General features: G+C 42.6%; 1 protein-coding gene and 1 long non-coding RNA gene across 9 annotated transcripts in view; one reads left to right on the forward strand and one right to left on the reverse strand.

The window, feature by feature from the left end:
• pan (transcription factor pangolin) overlaps positions 1-17,243 on the forward strand; it is a 138,441-nt gene extending 121,198 nt beyond the window's left edge. For 5 of the 8 annotated variants that reach the window (XM_086976719.1, XM_086976721.1, XM_086976722.1 and 2 more), the window contains 7 exons: positions 5,942-6,202; positions 8,577-8,642; positions 9,223-9,567; positions 9,778-10,004; positions 10,352-10,399; positions 11,153-11,347; positions 13,336-17,243. In XM_086976719.1, the coding sequence (XP_086832845.1) occupies positions 5,942-6,202; positions 8,577-8,642; positions 9,223-9,567; positions 9,778-10,004; positions 10,352-10,399; positions 11,153-11,347; positions 13,336-13,988 (1,795 nt within the window). In that variant the 3' untranslated portion in view covers positions 13,989-17,243. The remainder of the gene's footprint in view (positions 1-5,941; positions 6,203-8,576; positions 8,643-9,222; positions 9,568-9,777; positions 10,005-10,351; positions 10,400-11,152; positions 11,348-13,335) is intronic. The other 3 variants (XM_086976720.1, XM_022806007.2, XM_086976723.1) reach the window with 3 other exon arrangements.
• LOC147758541 (uncharacterized) overlaps positions 1-18,655 on the reverse strand; it is an 81,345-nt gene that overhangs the window by 44,992 nt on the left and 17,698 nt on the right. The window contains exon 4 of the long non-coding RNA XR_015318551.1: positions 105-7,958. This is a non-coding gene — a long non-coding RNA (uncharacterized LOC147758541). The remainder of the gene's footprint in view (positions 1-104; positions 7,959-18,655) is intronic.

Raw genomic sequence — 18,655 nt, forward strand, 5'->3', positions numbered from 1 at the left:
CTTTCACAGTTAGGCATGCGCAGTAAGTTGTACCGAGTCCTATAGCTATAATGTGGACTCTAAGTAGTACTTCAACTCAGTGTCTCTCATTACGTGCTACTTACTACGTATGTTAGTAATAGACGTCCGTGCTCGCTAAACGTTCAACTTAATAGGATTTTATGTTGTCTCTTTTCTTTCTTCGATCCTCTATCGATTTCCATTTGAATCACCGTGAACACTGCATCGAAATACTCCTTCTACTTTGCTTGATACACGTAGAGTTATCGAATACTGAGTGCTGTCTACTGTCCATTGGCGTTGTATATGCTATTTGGGGAGAGAAATCTTCTCATTATTTTTTCTTTATTATATTATATTAAGAAGATCGCTGAGTTGTTAAATTTTACCACCGCAGCCATGAAGGTGCCTTTGATGCAACACCAGCTGGGTATTACTAGCGGGCCGAACGGTCGACGCCATTACTAACAGCTGTCACTTTCGTCAGTTTGTTTTTTGTTCTTGCCGCATTTATATGGTTCGGTGTGCGTAATTGTGTTTACGAATGGGGTAGATAATATTCGTTCAACGCTGCTGATAATAGTGGCGATGAAAAAAAATGATTATTGCAGTTGTTTCATTTGATAATACATTAGATATAAATGCAGTGATATTGCGTGTGATACGGTTCAATAATTATGATCAGTCAAAAAAAACACGGACATCGATTACTCTCTATTGATGTGCTGTTTTATGAAGATAGATTTATTGGCTTGAAATAGCGCAGTACCCGGGGGCTGTTATTTCATCTAGTCCCGCTGGTCGTTTTGCCCACTGGCGGCTCTTATCACTACTGTTATTCAACGGCTTTTATCATTCCGACTAGTACTAGCACTGAGATTAGTATGCAATTATAACGCCACTCATCCACCCCGGCGACGATATCGCGCCTATCATAACCGTCATTGAAAACGACGGCAGCAGCAGCAGCAGCGTCTCTTATGATTTGCTAGCTATATATTAATCAAATACATGTTTTTGCTGTCAAATGCAATTCGGCCTTATTAAATCGATTCACTTAGAAAAATAAGGTATAGCATAGCCTGGGGTCGTTAAATGTCAAAGCAGGGGACGCCATAAGTTTTTCCATCCTAGCGTACCTTGTTACGCGCCATCTGGTCATCTTTGTTACTTTGATGTTACGACGCTGACCAACAACGACGGTGGACATTGGCCGAATTTCTTCTTCTTGTGATAGATGATGAATGTACCTGCACAATATATATAGTATGATGATACTGCGCGCTCACGTGGGCCCTCAAGTATAATAACAACAACAGCGATGGTGTTACTGATATCAGATAAAGGTTAGCACCCCCTTCTGGTGGCAATTTCCCTTAGCGGGCTATCTGCTAGGCCGTAACGTAGGCTTTTATATTCCTATGTTGCGGCCGGACCGAGTCGGACATCAGTTCGGTAACTTATGGACCATGATCATTATAGTTTCGAGATGCCATTGGTCGTTCTGCCGGAACCACCGTCAGACTTAGCACGCGCCGTTATCCTTCGCTGTTCCTTTTTGCTCTCTAAAGATCGTTAAGAATGGGGTTGGATAGCTGCAGTCGTTCGCTATGTGAGTCAAGTGGGGTCTACAGCTGTGGGCTTGACCCTAGATTCAGAAGGTCCAGTTATGCAATCACTTCCCCTCCATTGTCTTCAATTGAACTCTGTCATATTTCGATCCATCAACGTTTATCCACGCAAACAACCACTCTAAATTAACTGACTATGTACCATAGCTTGAAGTGCGTTTTATAACGATTACTAAAATCTCTCATGCGATGTGCTTAGGGTCGTCTGGAAGTATTGACGTTGTGCTACAGTGCATATATATGTATGTAATTCATTGATAATAAATACAGTTGGAAATAATAGCCCTTACATTTCGGAAGTTATGAAAGACGCGAAATAGTGGTAAAGCATCGACCCACGTTCGCAACCGACCGCACGTAATAATAATATTACCATATGGGTGCTTGTTTAGAGATCTGTGCGTTCATTGATTGCGGTGACGCCTGAGCCATATCAATGTAGTGCTGAACGATGGTGGGGTTGTTGATAGCGACTACGAAGCGATGCTGAGTGTGGCTACGCACGATGGAACAATAGTGAGCTGCTGCTTCTGCTATTGGAATCCACTATATCTTCTATCTAAACGTGTCCATCCGTCTTCTAATCTATTTGCCTGGATGTGCAATCAGCGCTAGCCACTTTTATAGCCATTCCTCTTTCCTTGCGTATATAGTTAACTACACGATATCGAGTTGAAAGACAAAGCCGTTCTATAAAGTTCTTTATCTATCTAGCTAGCAGAGCGCGATCTGTGTATGTGGACGGGGAGAGTCAGACGTCTGAGCTCTGCCAGCGATACATCGAACAAGCCAACTGCTGCTTGTGAGCTTCTTCTGGTACAGCTTCTCTTGTCCCATTTGATTGCTTCTAGTCTCCTTCTTTTCGCCTCCGTTCGGCCAGCTAACAATCCAAATTTCAGCGAGTCTCAGGTCTCAGTCAACACCTTTACCCAGACAAAGATCAGCCGAACTAACTTCTCCGTGTAGATTCCTTATCGTTGTCTTTTGCTGATAACGCCTGGTTTTCTGTGTGTGTATGGATGTATGTATGTATGTATGTATGTATGTATGTATGTATGTATGTATGTATGTATGTATGTACGTATGTATGTATGTATGTATGTATGTATGTATGAATGTATGTATGTATCTAGTCTACTCTCCTTTAGTCGTGATCGCTTGATCAGCACCAGCGGCAGCGTTCAGTGGTAGAGCTGATGCCGAACCACTTTTCTCTCATCTCCGTCTGAATCGTGGTCGGCGCTCGAACAAGAAGAAACGCCATGCATGCGCATGTATAATTTAACCTATCGCATAGATACGTGTCGGTGTATGAATATCGATGTGCGAGCGGTACTCAGTGCCAGCGATCGAACTAGATTGTATAGTTATGTTTTCGCGTCTTCTGCAACTGATTTTCATGTCTGGCATAAATAGCCATCAAGATGATACGGGACAGCTTCTGTACCCACACCTTCACCTCTGCCAACGATGATTTCGCTAGTGACGACAGCAACGATTTTATGCCGTTTCGAACAGGAGAACGTGATTTGAGCGGTTGGAATTGTTTCTGTTACACAACGAATCGAATAGCAATAAAGCTCCCTTGGCCGTTATCTTCATGGCCATATAGCCAATAGACTGAACAGCCATATAGTCGTCGCTGTGCAGTGATTTGTAAAAATCGGAGTTCGACGAAAAATCTCCGTTAACATCCTGGGTTCCCCTACGAACACAGGTTCCTCTTCGTCTATCCTTTGCTCACTCCAGATGATGATCAATTGCTCGTAGGTTAACTGCATTAGTCTCTCTGCGGCAACACCACACATACTACTATCGTATCGTATCGTCGTACGTTTCAAAATAGCTTCTTTAAAAATGATGTTTTCGTAGCTTCTGCTGTTATGGTCGCTGAGCGCATCCTTTTGCCGCACAGTATTGGTTTGCCACTTCTGAAGGGCTACTTCTGCTTGAGCAAATCGATCGATAGTTCCGCAGAAAAAGGAGGGATTTATTCGGACAATCACTTGTTCGCGGTTGTGATAACGACATTCTGAGTAGAGTTTAGCTGGGATACCTCAGCAACCAACAAACTACACCGTGTCTTTGACATCTCCGTTACTCGTTACCTAGTCAACGTGTCGACAATTCGACGTCATCTGGCGAAAAAAAACAAAGAGGATTCAACAAATATCGAATATGACATCGGTCACTATTACTGAATATATGTCCGCAAAGGGCAATATCTGTATTGATTATACGCCCACGTGCCACCATCCTGGCATACCACCTGTTATAGAAAACACATCGGCGCTATGTAATGGCAGCCTAACATGCACTAGTATCAAAGGCGAGAGGGTACCACATAGATGTGAAGACAATAACAATGCCTAGGTCATACGCTACCTGTTGCCTTTTGCGATCAATCCACTGCACGATCATTGTATAACAAAACATACAAGAGCCGTTCCATATGATTCGCATAGTTGGCGCTCGTATGACCTTGCAGCCGCCGCTGCCAGCCCCGTAGAGACAACACTAGTCGATCGGGCAGGATTGCTTCAGTTCTTGTTGTGTGGGATTTATCGATTGGTGTTAGGAACGGGCTGCTGACGAGCCGCTCTACTAGCTACGAAAACTTCAGACGTTTCCCAAACTATCTAGCTAAGCGAGCTGCAAGCCGTATGCTAGCCTGTCAGTTTTCTAGTCATACGGCGATCTGAATTTGAGACCGCTGTTTCGAGGTTGTCTGGACGGATTGGCAAGAAGCTCGTCGTCACTGGGTACTGGCAAAAATCAAAAGGACAATCAGGGAGAAAGGGTTGCCGCGTTGACTACGAAGCGCGCCAGTCGTTTCTATCTAATTGAGCATCTTGTGGGAACCATTTTTGCCATAGCTCCCGTCGTTGCCGCTGCTCGTTTTATGGCTGATCCGACAGTTGCCATTGTTTTTAGCTACGGTTGTTAACATCCTGCATGGCTGCACCGTTTATCTGTTGACAAAAATCCGCAGTTGTTTACTGTCCATCTATTGAATATTATATACTTAGTCGCTTGTTTATAAGAGTTCAACTATTGTACAGGTAATAACATCGCATCGAATCTTTTTTTTGGTTTCAATAGCTACTTAGTGTCCTACCTTTTGCTGACTGACGCCGGTCTAGATACAATATATAATATGTTTTTGAATTTGATCAAGCATCACCATCGTATTAGTCGCGCTATAAGCACGTAAGCGAAACGACCTAACGGAGAACAAACCATATGGCAATGACAATTTCTATATATTTATATATAGATGTATATTAGTTTGTCAATTCAATCGAAATCAACCGTATGTCTTTGCGCCGCCGCCGCCGCTGCTGGCAATACTGCTATAGTTATTATCAGTATCCATTGCTGCTATTGTCGTGGCCGTTGTTAACGTTAGTCCCAGTGTTGACTAGGGCAGGATCACGATTCACGCTTGGTCAAGCGTGAGCTCTCAAAGAGTGTTCGGTGTCGAAATGCCCGGACGACGTCAACGACGTTTTTGCGTTATCTTCGCTGGGTGAAAGCTAGGCTAAGAAAGCAGCTTAAAAAAAAGAGACAGAAAAATCTATTCTTGAAAAAGTAGCCTTAACATCCATCGAATATGCTTTTGTATTAGACGTAGTCACCTCGAAGGTCTACGGCTCTTTTGCCAGTTAATGGCGGGGTACTTGAAGCGGCTGAATGCAGAGCCTTTTCGAATCGAACCACTGAACAAAGTGAACACAGAGCCAAGAAAGATGCCTGCGATGTTCAACCTTCACAAAGCTTTAACAGATACTGATTTCCGGGAAATCAAGGTTACACGCACACCAGCACGAGTACAAACGGACACAACATGTCCTAGCACCCATCTTGAAATAACTGTGATTAAAATCATGATACAGGCGGTTAACCTCGAGCGGCTTCTTCAAATGGGAGTTGGTTCATTCATTAACTAAATAGATCTAATGTCCATATCAGCTTCTAAATGTCGAACCGCTCTATATATATATATATATAACAAGCTAAGTTTATAGTAGACCTATTGGGTTGACGTTTCATGAATAACAATCAATAAAATACATCAGGAAGACGCAAGAAAGACACTCTTCCGGATGGACAGCAAAACAGTTAACAGACCAGTTCATGACATAGAGGGACAGCGGCACATGATTTCCTACTTTAGCCAACTATCACATAGGTCAGTTTTTTACTATTTCGGCTACACTATTATATGCTAATTTGCTTGTTTATGTGCTGTGTGTTTTCGGTATGACTGTTGTTGTTGTTGTCGTCGTCGTCGTCGTCGTCGTTCTTAGGCACTCGATATACCCATCAATGGGAGCACCGTCTCTTAGGCCGTACGGGCTGAGCGCAGGATTTGGAGCGGGTCTGGGGTCCCTCGGCCGAACGCTGCTCCCTCCTCCGCCGGGACCCCCTGGTCATCCCTCAGTTCCGCAGGGACTTCACCATCATCCTGCTTTATCGCCCCATCATTCGCATCATACTAGCCCGTTTTCGCCCACGCCCGCCGGGCTGCAAAACCGACCTGATCTCACCGCTCTCACCGAATCCGGCAGGTAAGAAATTGTGACACGGTTATTCCATTAGTATTTAGGCGCTATTAGTGCCTAAAATATAAATAGTCAAATGTATGTTTCGTAACTTTAGCTAGTTTCGAAAATATCAGTTGTTTATATGCTCGCGTATGCGTCCTGAAGACATGCGAAGCGAAGGAATGCGATGAATGGCTTAAGTATCATCAAGTATGATAAAAGGCCGCGAGACTGCAGAATGTTTACGATTTGTAGATGGGCCAATCTAACGTATGAAGGAACAAATAACAGGCCACGGAATAATCCACTTGAGCGTATCTGCCTAGTTAGGAAATGTGAGTATTCACGAGTGTCGCCATTTAGAGTGCGCAGCCCTAGCGCAGCTACGTATATAGTAAATAAGAACAAACAAAGGAGAGCCTACATCTATAATTAGATGTGGCACTAATGCATTGAAGCAGCAAATATATTCTCATCGTTCACTGACGCACGGCCACAGCCCTATTTCTAAAAAGCGTAACAAGCGACAAAATAAAAAAAAAAAGAGATAAGCTTTTACATAGTACGCATGTTATGCAGACAGTAATATTAATAGAAACCGATTAACTTGTACCAGTGGCGCATAGTCCATGAAGCCTCGAGTTGCTAGCAGCAGCTGGGTGGTGATCATACTGAAAACTGACGTGGACTGCAAATTGACGGGATGAGAAAGGGGGAACAGCATGGCCTGATGATCCAACGGTATCACAGCTCCATGTACACAACAATAACAAACGACACATCAGGATACCGGTCGGGACAGGACCGTAGGGATATGGGTCGATGCTTTCGGCTATCCACGAATGCCATCGGGCTGCGGCCGCCCGTGCTAATGATAGTTGCTGAGGGTTTCTATTAGGGGCCATTGCTCGTCATAAGCCGAACGTATCTGTGTGAAGCTGTCAAGAAAACAGCTTCGTACGTAAGGCGTTCACACATCATCGCTACCGCCGTCGCGACTGGCCGCGCGGCGCTGATACAATGCTATAGGCGCTATTGCGTTGGACGCTAATACCGTTCACTTTACGTCCGTCTGTTACTACTGTGCCCGGTTGGCTGAAGATGCAACTGTTGCCGCTGTTCTGTTTGTGATTAGTTCGCTTATATTTTCGTTGCGACTGTCGTTGGTCGTTGATCTGTCTGGCGGTGACTGCCACGGATAGCAGCTCAGTAGCGACTCGATATCCCCCGTGTTGTTTGAAGCAGGCATCGCGAAGCTCAACATAGTTTTTATTTATTTACGGCTACAAGAGCAGCGGCAGAGGCAGCAGATAAAGGATAAAAATGGCGTACGCTTACGAATCAGCCAACACAGGCCGAATGCGCTGCGCACGCGAAAAATCCCAAGTACACGATACGACGGGACGCAAATCGGCGACGAAGAGTGTACAAATTATGCAAATATCACCAACGTATTACTATTTATATATTTCAATAATAACGAAAATAATAAATATTATTAGTATTATCAATTAACAGAAATGGGTAGATTAGATCAACGACTAATAAAAGAAAACTTGAAACTAGTCCCGTTTGCTACTCGTTGGACCGTTCCTCGATCGATCTATTCGGGTGGAACGAAGACATACGTAGATGTTGTTTGGCCGCTGCTGCCCCGATGGGCGAGCTGATGACGGCGATTGACCAAGCGTGACGGAACGCTGCGTTTGATGCTACTGCAACTCCGATCCATCGAAGATCATTTGAGATGGTACATCCGCTTGTATTTTTGTCACATTCGCTGAAATGTCATGTAAAATATGACTAGCAGGTTGGCTAGAAGTTAACTCATCAGTTTTTTAAACATTCGTCTTGGGTCCATATGGCCTATTAAAACAAATCCTACATGCACGCTAGCTGATAGTGGCCCAGCTGCCCCTCTTCGTCGCCAAATCTTAAACGATTGTCCTATGCTGTCCTGCCCTATAAATTGCAGTATACAGAATGCTCGGCGGCACTCTGTGCTGTAGGCTGCAAGAGAGTGACGTACTGAAGTTCAACAAGGGCACTGATTTTCCTTTGGCGAGAAGAGCATTCGCTTCAAAAGGAGGACGCTATCAGCATATAGACATAGTGCGGTTACACATTGACGCTATTTGTACACAAAACGTTTCCGATTCTATGAACTGTCATTAACTCAAGTTTGGCCTAACACTAGGAACTCGTACTGAAGGCCAGTAAGACTAACTCGAACCGATTTAGTATATGTTTGCTCCGAATAGTCAAGTATTCGAAATAATGTAAGTGAGTTGGTATAAATTTACACGGTCTAGTAAAGCCAGCTTATAAAATGTTCTCTACTCTGTTTGTGTGTTGTGATTGGCTTCCTTTCAATCTACTCTAACTGATAATTTATCAGTTCTTCCCTGGAACAGCCCCAAGCCCAGCAAACAACCGCTCTGGGTTCACACGAGCCAGACGGAGGGTAAGCAGGCCGCCTAAAAAAGGCCGACACTCATAGGCATTTAATTCACTTCCGAGCGCATGCCGCCGAATGCTAGATTTTGCAATCAACACCAAGTGGAACCTCCTGATTGGTATTTTTACTGTTATTACGTTACAATACATCCGCCCATTTTCTGTTTTTTTCCCAATTGGTTGCTTGATGATTTGAGCAGGCGATCACCTAACTGGCAGCATTATTTTTTCTTGGTTATCTTCAACGAGGATGTTTGAATGCTACGAGGTTACGTTAATTCATACTTATTCTACATGCGCTCTCATTTTTGTCGTGACAGCTTTGTTTTGATAAGCTAACCTACGAAATACGCTACGATACAAAAAAAATCACTCGCATTTAATAATATGCCGCGATCAGTGTTTATAGCAGGTATGTCGACGAGTTCTCGTTTCATTACTCCCTCATTGTGCCTGAACATCCCTTACATGACCTGCTGAAGCAACTATGAAGCTAATCCTGGACCTTCTACAAACGAACGCATATACATTTATCCGCTAAAAAAAAGTTCAGTTTTAACAATCTGCTTCATCATTCGTTTCGACAGACGAATGGCGGCCATGTACTCAAGTCAGCTGGAAGCACAATCTCTTCCTACTGTGGTTGGCAATGCACCGATCGTGTCCGTCACCCCCACGTCCCCACCACGACGACCCACAGCAACGAGTGCAGGAGCTATTGGCAGTAGTGGGGTTGCAGGCGCGGGTCAGCAGACGATTTCCTCTGTCAGCCAGCAGAGCAGTTTGGGGGGTGTCAACAACAACCCAGATGGAGATGGCCATGGCGGCGCCGGGACCAATGGTGCCACGACTGTCGACAAGAAGTCCTCGAAGCCGCCAGCGCATGTCAAAAAGCCGCTCAACGCGTTCATGCTCTATATGAAAGAAATGAGGTATACTTTCGAATGCTAGAGGCTATAAATGTCTTTCCGCTTTAGGCTCTCGTTCAGCTTCGCATCGTACAGTGTAGCGTAACTTACAGACGAAACCTTGCACCAACCCCCCTCAGTAGTAGAACGTCACTGGAACGCTGAACTAGCGCATTTAAACCTGAGTGTGCTTTGTCCTTTTCGCCTTCTTGATCTGCTTATGAAACTTTTCAGAGCCAAGGTGGTGGCCGAATGTACGTTAAAAGAGAGCGCTGCAATCAATCAGATTCTGGGTAAACGGTGGCACAATTTGTCACGAGAGGAGCAGTCCAGATACTACGAGATGGCGCGAAGGGAACGTCAACTGCACATGCAGATGTATCCCGGCTGGACTGCGCGTGACAACTATGCCCTCAACACCAAGAAAAAGAAGAGGAAGAAGGAGCGAATCCTCGATGCAGGTAAATATCACACACAATGACACCCACCCAGACAAACAGGAAGAAAGCAGCCAAACTAGTAACTTAAACTGTGGAAAAAGACACCTGTACCCGATGAGGTCTCTGTCTTACATTTGTGCTGCTGTTATTACTAGCATTATCGTCTGTTTATGAATATGTTAAAAAAAATAGGCAGGAAAAACACAGGACAAATGTCCGCTGAGTCGTGGTATAACGTGTCGCATTTTTTTTTCGGTTCATCTTAGCTTTGGTGGCTTCGCTCCTCTTTCGATGCCCTAATTTTTGTCTTTCCTTTTCTCTCTCTCTCTCTCTCTCTCTCTCTCTCCTTCACCATTTATTGCCGATAGAATTCCCACGCGTCTACTTCGATCGATCACTACTAATACCACCCGCTGGTATGAGTATATACCTGTCTGTGTAATTGGTACCTTAGGTTCTATGAATTGCTTCAGCGATGATGATATACTTAACTGCTTTGCAAAGCAACTGCAGTTAACTGCAACGGACAAGTTCAGCTTCTTAGTAGCGCGATAGGCGAGAGATTCTTTTCACCTGGCAGATGACATCCAAACGACAAGAACAAAGACCAACTTCCAAAAATAGAGAAAGCTACAGCAAACGTTTACAATCGCATAATGCAATGCATTCCATATATGACGAACATACAGATACGAATGAACCGTCTTCATGACTGAACAGATACAAGGACCAAACATAAAAGCAAATACGCCAGGAATGTAGGTAGTTGCGCCGGGAGTCTAAAACAGTGTGTCAGGGGCAAAGGGGGATGGGGTAATGAATCGGATTGTCGGTTTCCCTCTCAGCACAACACGGCACGGTCGATCGAATTGATAAACTGGTGTGACAAGAGCTGCAGTTAATGAAACCAACAGATGCACGCACGTACGTACATACATACCTCCCTCCAATATGAATGAAGACTTCTAGTGTTTTGGAAGTGAATGCTCGCAGTTATCTGTGAATTGTTTTTGATGAAAACGTTTAAGGCAACAAAAGGAGAGAAAAAAAAAAAAGAGGCAAAACAAGCCACAGGAAAAGTCAGATAAATAAGCATACAAGAGAGAAAAACAGACAGACGGAAAAGCTCGTGTGGCAGCTTAACAAATGGCTGCGCCAAACGCTTTCAGAATTTCGGTCTGACGTAGCATGCGGCCAGCTACCTATATTCCATCAGTTCACCACCACTACTTCCGAAGAAAGGGATCAGGGAGCACGCCTCGCGGCTGGCACCACACTGCCACTGCCGGCTGATGGCCAACAGCTCTATCAACTCAATGAACTCAGTCATAATTTCAAAAAGCAGAGACTTCTTAACATGAACAGTAAGTTGGTAGCGAATTGACGAGTTCGTATTGGTGAACTCGGACGCAAAAAACAAATTAAAATACTTTGTCGCTTGCCTCCTCGCTTTCAACAGCGCACCTTGACTTTAAATCGATCGTAATTGTAATGATGATGATAATAGTAATAATAATAGTAATAATAATAATGATAATAATAATAATAATAATAATAATAGTTATAATAATGAACTATAGTTATAGCAGTTCCATCATAAAATTAACAAGATTACTCGTTCTGTGCGTTACTTCGGGATGTCCCCAGTTGTTGGGCACCCTTGTCGCCTCGATCACTTTTTTGTATACGTTTTATGTAAATATAATATGTGCGGTTAAATTCTAAGTCTCACTTACTTCCTAGTCCCGATTCCCTGTATGTCGTATAAGTACACGTTATACCAGTTTTTAAGTTTTATGCATCATCCGGTTGGTGTCGAAGCTGCCTACTAAGCTAGTAATGGCCGAAAATGATTTCACCTTGATTAGTTTAAGATGACCATTGGTGTTCACGAGGTAACGCAACTAAACACTTCAAGGAATATCACTATAGGAAATGTTTCATATATATATGTTTCGGCCTAGCCAAAGTGATGTCGTTTCGTATTCATCGAGTGATTGTCTGTATACCCAAATACAGAGTGTATCATCCGTGCTCCAAAACAGGCTTGCGGTAACAGTCATGGCGGTCATGACTAAATGAAAAAAATATTGGGTTTGGGTTGGACTAGAACTTTCTAAGGTCCGACCTTAAGGTACCCTATCGGTATTACCAAGGTTTGTATTCTCATTCGCCTTTATCCTCATTAGATAATACAACATTGGCACTCTTGTTGTAACTACCAGACCCAACAATAGGTCTACACGAACAGCCTGAACGCATTCGAGGATCCGGGCTAAGTAACTCTGCAAAAAAATAGACTCCCTTCGTATTGGTATGCATACTCAATGGGACGATTCCTACAACACGATCTATCACACAACTGAATTGTTCATTCCGCACCGCTTGTTGCCTTCTGCGACAAGAAGCTCCTCTAAGCAGATTGCGTTACCCTTGAACACCTCGTGTCAGAGTGCATACACAATTAACGTAACAGTCGATAATACCTAAGTACATGATCAGACTTGATAAAGTATGGATACGATACGATACGATGGTGTTGCTAATTACACATTGTTGTTGTTGTGGCTGTAGACTTCACTTCGACCCCACGTTCTTATATTCTCCCGTCGCAACAAGAGGAATATAAGCTAGTAGTTGGTCCCGTTCTCCCATTTGAGTTGAAACCGTTTGCCACCCGAGTGAATATTCTGCATTAGGTTTATTGATACATTTTCGGTAGTTCCATGAAACATCATAAATGCCGCTCAGTGCCCTCTTGACCCTTTTAACTTTCGGCTATTATCTAACGGAGAAGGATATTTATTCACTGTTGCCGTTCTGTCCTCACACATGCTGCTCTAAAGGGAGTGTTCAGGTGGTACCGAATAGTACCGCTCCGCGCCACAAGTAAGTACCACGAAAAAATGAGTAAACAACAACAACAACAACAACAACGATGACGACGACAACAACAACAGCAACAGCAGCAGAAAAAGAACACTGGCTTTGCCAATAACCTCAGCGTTGTAATTGCGTTGTAATTGGCCTCGTAAACTCCATTCCTCTTGTTGCAGTCCATTGCTGAGGAGCTACAACTTAGACAGCTTCTGCTCTGTTCCAACGTTTTGCTATGTTTCCTGTTTGTTCCATGCTCCTTTGCTGTGTTGAGTTCAGCTTGTGTTTGGTTATACATTTTGTTACCGTTATGTAAATACTAAACCACATTAACATATTTTACACATGTGTGAATAGTACAGAGAGAATTTCGGAAAAACCACTTCAATATGGCGGAAATCAACGATCGACCTTCTACAGTGTTGTTCTAATGAAGAACGTTGCTTTGTTTTTCTATGGTGATTTTCTATTACAGACGTGAACAACAGCGCCAAGAAATGCCGGGCGAGATATGGCCTCGACAAGCAGAACAACTGGTGCAAACCATGTAGGCGGAAAAAGAAATGCATCCGTTACCGCGAATCGAAACACGATAATCCGGGTTCAAATGCTCCTTCATCGACCGGAGGACCCGGGTCTAACCAACCCGAGCCAGGCGATCTCGACATTGATGCGATGGAGGACGCATCAGATGCCGATAGCGACGACGAGGATGAGCCCAACGCGTTATCTTCGGTAGAGGCGCCAACGCCACCGGACAGCCTTCGCATGCACCCCAGCCCGGGAGCGCAGTCCTTATGCACCGACGATGAACCTTTACCCTCTCCCCTGCTGGGCATGCCACCTTCACCAAGGCTGCCCTTACATCCCGTGCCCTCACTCGGCCTTCCATTACCGGGATTGGGTTTGCCAAACTTGCAGGGCATAGGACAACAAGCGGTTCCAAGTCTACCTGTGTCGTACAAGCATCATCCCTTGAGCATACACCAGCTGACAAGTCAAACAGGTGTGGGCCATACGCAGGGTGAATGTAAACGCGAGCCGCAGGAAAGTTTACCTATGCTAGGTGTCGAAAGTATCCTTACGCCGCCATCTGCCGATACGCCGCATCTTCTCACGGTCACTTAAATGAATCTGGACCTAATTTTAGGCCGAAACGAAGCGATGTATAATAAATGCGATTAGCGGTATACGTTATATGGGACACAGCACCTAAGAATGAACGCCGAAAGAGCGTGACGGTAAGCCTTTTCTTAGGACTAGGCTTTGTCGGCGCTATCTTGCGCTGTGCTGCTGTATTAAACGTTGCTGGTCAAGCGTCACAGCATGTCTCTGGCAAACTCTATGGCCCCTACTTGTCATTCAGCTTCACCTTTGCTACGGTAATTGTCTAAAGCGAAGAAGCTAATTAAATCTACGAAAACAACACATGGAGGCACACATGCTTGCAACATGCTACCCTTAAGGAATTTTCGGAAAAACCAGAAAAAGTATGCAACAGGGGGTCAAAGAACCCCTCGAATCAGCTTCTATTCTAATTATTTTTATTATTACTATTATTTGCGGCCGGGTGTACATATTGAAGAAAGAAGCATTAGTTAGGGCAAATTGTACATACGACACTGTACATACACACTACAAAAATGATTATATATATATATATATATATATATATACATACATATATATATATATATATATATATATACACATATATATAACACTTCTGCATATCGTAAAGTAATAAAAAACGATAATGTCAATTGTGTGCCATCACCGAGTAGTTCCTATGATCGATCAGAATTTGTAATCCTGCCATCGTGCTTCTCCAGACGCTGCAAGTAGAGGGCAATTTATGAGCAATAAGCCCCACCTTGAGCCAGTACAGGAGATCAATCAGTTTGCCTCTATATGTGGATTTTGTTTCTTGCAATCAATAGCCGTATTGGTGTTATTGGCTAAGTTGAATGGTTGCCTCGCGATTGAATCGAAAGAGCAAATATATATATATATATATATATATGTGTGTGTGTGTGTGAGAATAAGTAAATTCGAGAAAATTTGCCGTCTTCTATCCGCCTCCTTCATCCCACCCCTAAAGCGTTACCTGCCTTTATCAATGTAAATACGACTAAGTTGAATGTAAAAGAGGATAGAGACCGATGAGGGGGGGGGGGGAGCGGGGGTAACAATTGTACTGAAGCAAAGTGCAGATGATTAGTGGCAACAGAGATTTATTCGATTTGGAGTATCTTTGAACAGGGTTCGATCAGTCTGCAGAAAAAAGAGTTCAGAGAAGACAACCTTTACCGATCATGTGCAATTTTGTCACGGAGGTAAACAAACGGATAGCGAGTAAACATCACAAACATAAGTAGCACCCAGCCAAACTTAACCTGATAATTATTCCTAATAACATCAACAACGATAGTTTTATTACAAAAATTGTTCATAGTCATTAAACGCTGAGAAGCCAAATAGTGCGAAAAAAAGCTACCTATGGAGAAAGATTTGACGCGTATTCGAAACATAAACAGGCCGGCTAATTAGCGAGCAGAAAATCAAAATTGTACGTGCGTACTAATTCGAAAACTCAGTGCCGTTATAAACAGAAAAAGCAGAAATTCGCAATAGGAACTGGCTAGGTCCACAATTTTACAGATACGCAAATGCGGTCGAGTGAGTCGCCATAGCGATGGCAGTAAAAAAAAAGTCAGGGGAAAAGCCAAGGAAGGGAAAATTAGCAAGAGCTACGTTAACTTACGCATTATGGCTGAGACGTTTCGAGTGCTGAAAAACACTGGGAGCGGTGCATGAAAGTAACGTTGAGGACGATCATCCTGATCACAGACGGCTGATAATTTTGCGAATACTGGTGATGATATTGACAATGCAATCTAAAGAAATGTTTCAAATTTAAATTATATACGCTAAAGATGTATACACGCAGACACTGATTGAAGCGGTTAAAGGAACATATCAATATGAAGTAGTCACAAAATGGTCTCACACTTGTTTCCACTTGTACTCGTTACGATTAATCAAAAAGTCGGAACGAAAACGATTACGAAACCTAATTACGAAGAGGAAGGACGTCTGGAATAACGATAGCGATGATTGTCACCAATATGCATAGATAAGGTAGGCGAGATTCTATTTTATTCTCTTTATATAGGTGTTTACCCTGTCATTGAAGTTTGATGGCAATTGAAGATCGGGGAATTGGGTATCGAACGAGAATAATTTAACCGCTATGACCAGATAGTTGGTCCGATATCGTCATTGTTTGAGACGGCGTTAAGGGCAGAGAGCTACCATGAACAGCAATATATATATATATAGCTACTACGAATTAGATATTACTGCAACAGTAACAAAGGCGGCATAGTCATTCACGAACATATGAAAGGATTCGAAACCCCTCGAAACTGTTAAATATCGTCATTATGTACGTTTGCCCCTATCTGTCTGTGAATTAGAAGTTCCTTCAACTTAATCTGTTACAATAATCTCATTATGCGACGTCGATGTGGTGTTCGTCGCCACTCCATTGCAGTAATCATTTTAGCTGTTACCAACTTCTTCGAGAATCTGTTGATTTGTAAAAGGCCTTCGACTACTCCTTGCCGTAATCCTACATCGTGCCAAATCGGCCGACAAAACACTTGTTAGTTTCTAGTTTCTTTTTTGTTAGAATGGACGGCGTACTGTTCAATCTATAGAGCCATCAGCAATCAGGGCATGACGCAATATAACTGTGAACTGCATTGACGAGCGGACATTGGAAAGGGGGTAGATAGTTTTTTTACTAAAACTTCGCCATAGCATTCAGTTTGAATTTAGAGGGAAGTGTTAATGCGACCATGGTGGTCGCAAGCATTTACGAGGTAAACATGTGTGGTTAATTTAGTAGAGATTATGCGTCTACATTCGTTTGTCTAGTAAATAGGATAAACGAAACTAAAAGAACATGAGAGATGTTACAAGTTCAGTAGTGCAATCTGTCCCGAATGGCCCCACCCGATCCCTCGCAGTTTCCGCCTCTTGCAGAAGACGAAAAATGAAACAATAGAAGTATTGCCTAGGACAGGCCGAAAATGAGAAAATAATACAAATATATAAATATAGATATAAATAGAGTATATGTAACGTGTAATGGTATTATAATAGAAATCGAATTGAGAGAGAGCGAAAGGAAAGAAGAGAGAGCTATCACAGTGACGTAGACATTGTTAGAAGCATTTCGAATGAAGTTGCGACTTAAAAGCTGAGACGAATTCAGATGCGTGACCAGAAGAAAATGAACAACGGAACAATGATGAGAACAAAAAAACACTAGAAAAATAAAACTCAATACAAATATGTACAGTCCATCTCTTCGAAGTTGTGCTTTTGTTGTCATTTATGTAGCTCCATGACTGTTAAAAGTGTAGGGGAAAAATTTTCTCTGACCTAGATGCTCGTGTCTGTCGGTGTGCTACTTCTTTGATAAGTCAAGCAAAGCCATAGGAATATCTCAATAGAAAATATACACTGAATTAAAAAGGCAATTTTTTATATAAGATTTATAAAATTACACAAAAACACTCCAATCAGGATCTTCTTCATTTAATTGTTTTTTGCGACATCTCCGCTGGACCATTCACAAGGAAAAGTTTAGCATTTTTTTCGAATGTCTTTAAGTACCTACCTGTCTACGTGATAGGGAAAGCTGTTCCGAAGCTAGCGCTGAGCACAAAGTAGCCTTCTAAATAGTTTTTAAAAGTCTAAGTTTTACCTTCAGTACTGCCGTTAAGTATTGCTTTGTGAACTTAGAACAACAATTATATGCATACGCTTATTTGTTCCCGATTAATCTTGCAGGAAATGCTCTATTAAGCATTGAAGCTATGGATAGTTTTCCGATTAACCACTTGTACGCATTTACGAGGAGAGTTCTTTTGTGCCATTTGGGATCCCATCTTCCCACGGATAAGGTGTAGTTCTTAATTGGAAATTAATAGAAGTTTGATTTGCTTGAGAACCTTCTTCTACGTCCCACCCCACGTAACAAAAGAATTACGCAGTGGATATTCCACAAATGAGCGACGAGCGTGCAATCCACTGCTCGTAGGCATATGAATGAGGCTTGCAGCTCGTTCTAGGGCGCGGGGAGGGGGCAGTCACACTGTTTTTGTTTTGGCCTTATGATTCGTTATAGCGTTAACTTATCGTCTATTGTCGGAGAATATTAACAGTGGTTCACCGCTATTTTTTACAGCATTTTTTTTTTGGAAAAATATAGGACGCTCCACTTACCTTCGCGTACACTACCCAATATCAACTATTTTTCATAGTATAATAGCATATGTTATTGAACGGTTAAATGACAGATATATTAATTAAAATTATTTAATGGAACGATTAAAGATAAAAATCCGTAACTATTGTAATATAACATATAATGAACATAACATTTCATCAAGATTAAATCCTATCTAATTGTTAGGCTTATTATGGGCAAAAATATATAAATAACAAGATCTGTGTCATACGATTAATATATCGCCAGGCATGTAAATGATTTTACTTGACTGGGTTGTGCACTAGAGTATATGTGGCTATAGTGGCCTCAGTCAGCGAAACGGTCGTAGTGAGATTTCAACAAATATTTCAGATGCTGAATGATCTCAGACATTTATCGAATGTTTTAAAAGGAATAATAAAGCCTTCCGATCTCGAATAACCGCAAAAAGAGAGTGGACTAACAGGTTCGAGCTCAGCAAAGCGACGTGTATTCACCTAAATAGAGAACT

This window comes from Varroa destructor, unplaced genomic scaffold, assembly GCF_002443255.2.
Source record: "Varroa destructor unplaced genomic scaffold, Vdes_3.0 BEIS01000001.1, whole genome shotgun sequence".
Taxonomy (NCBI): Eukaryota; Metazoa; Arthropoda; class Arachnida; order Mesostigmata; family Varroidae; genus Varroa; species Varroa destructor.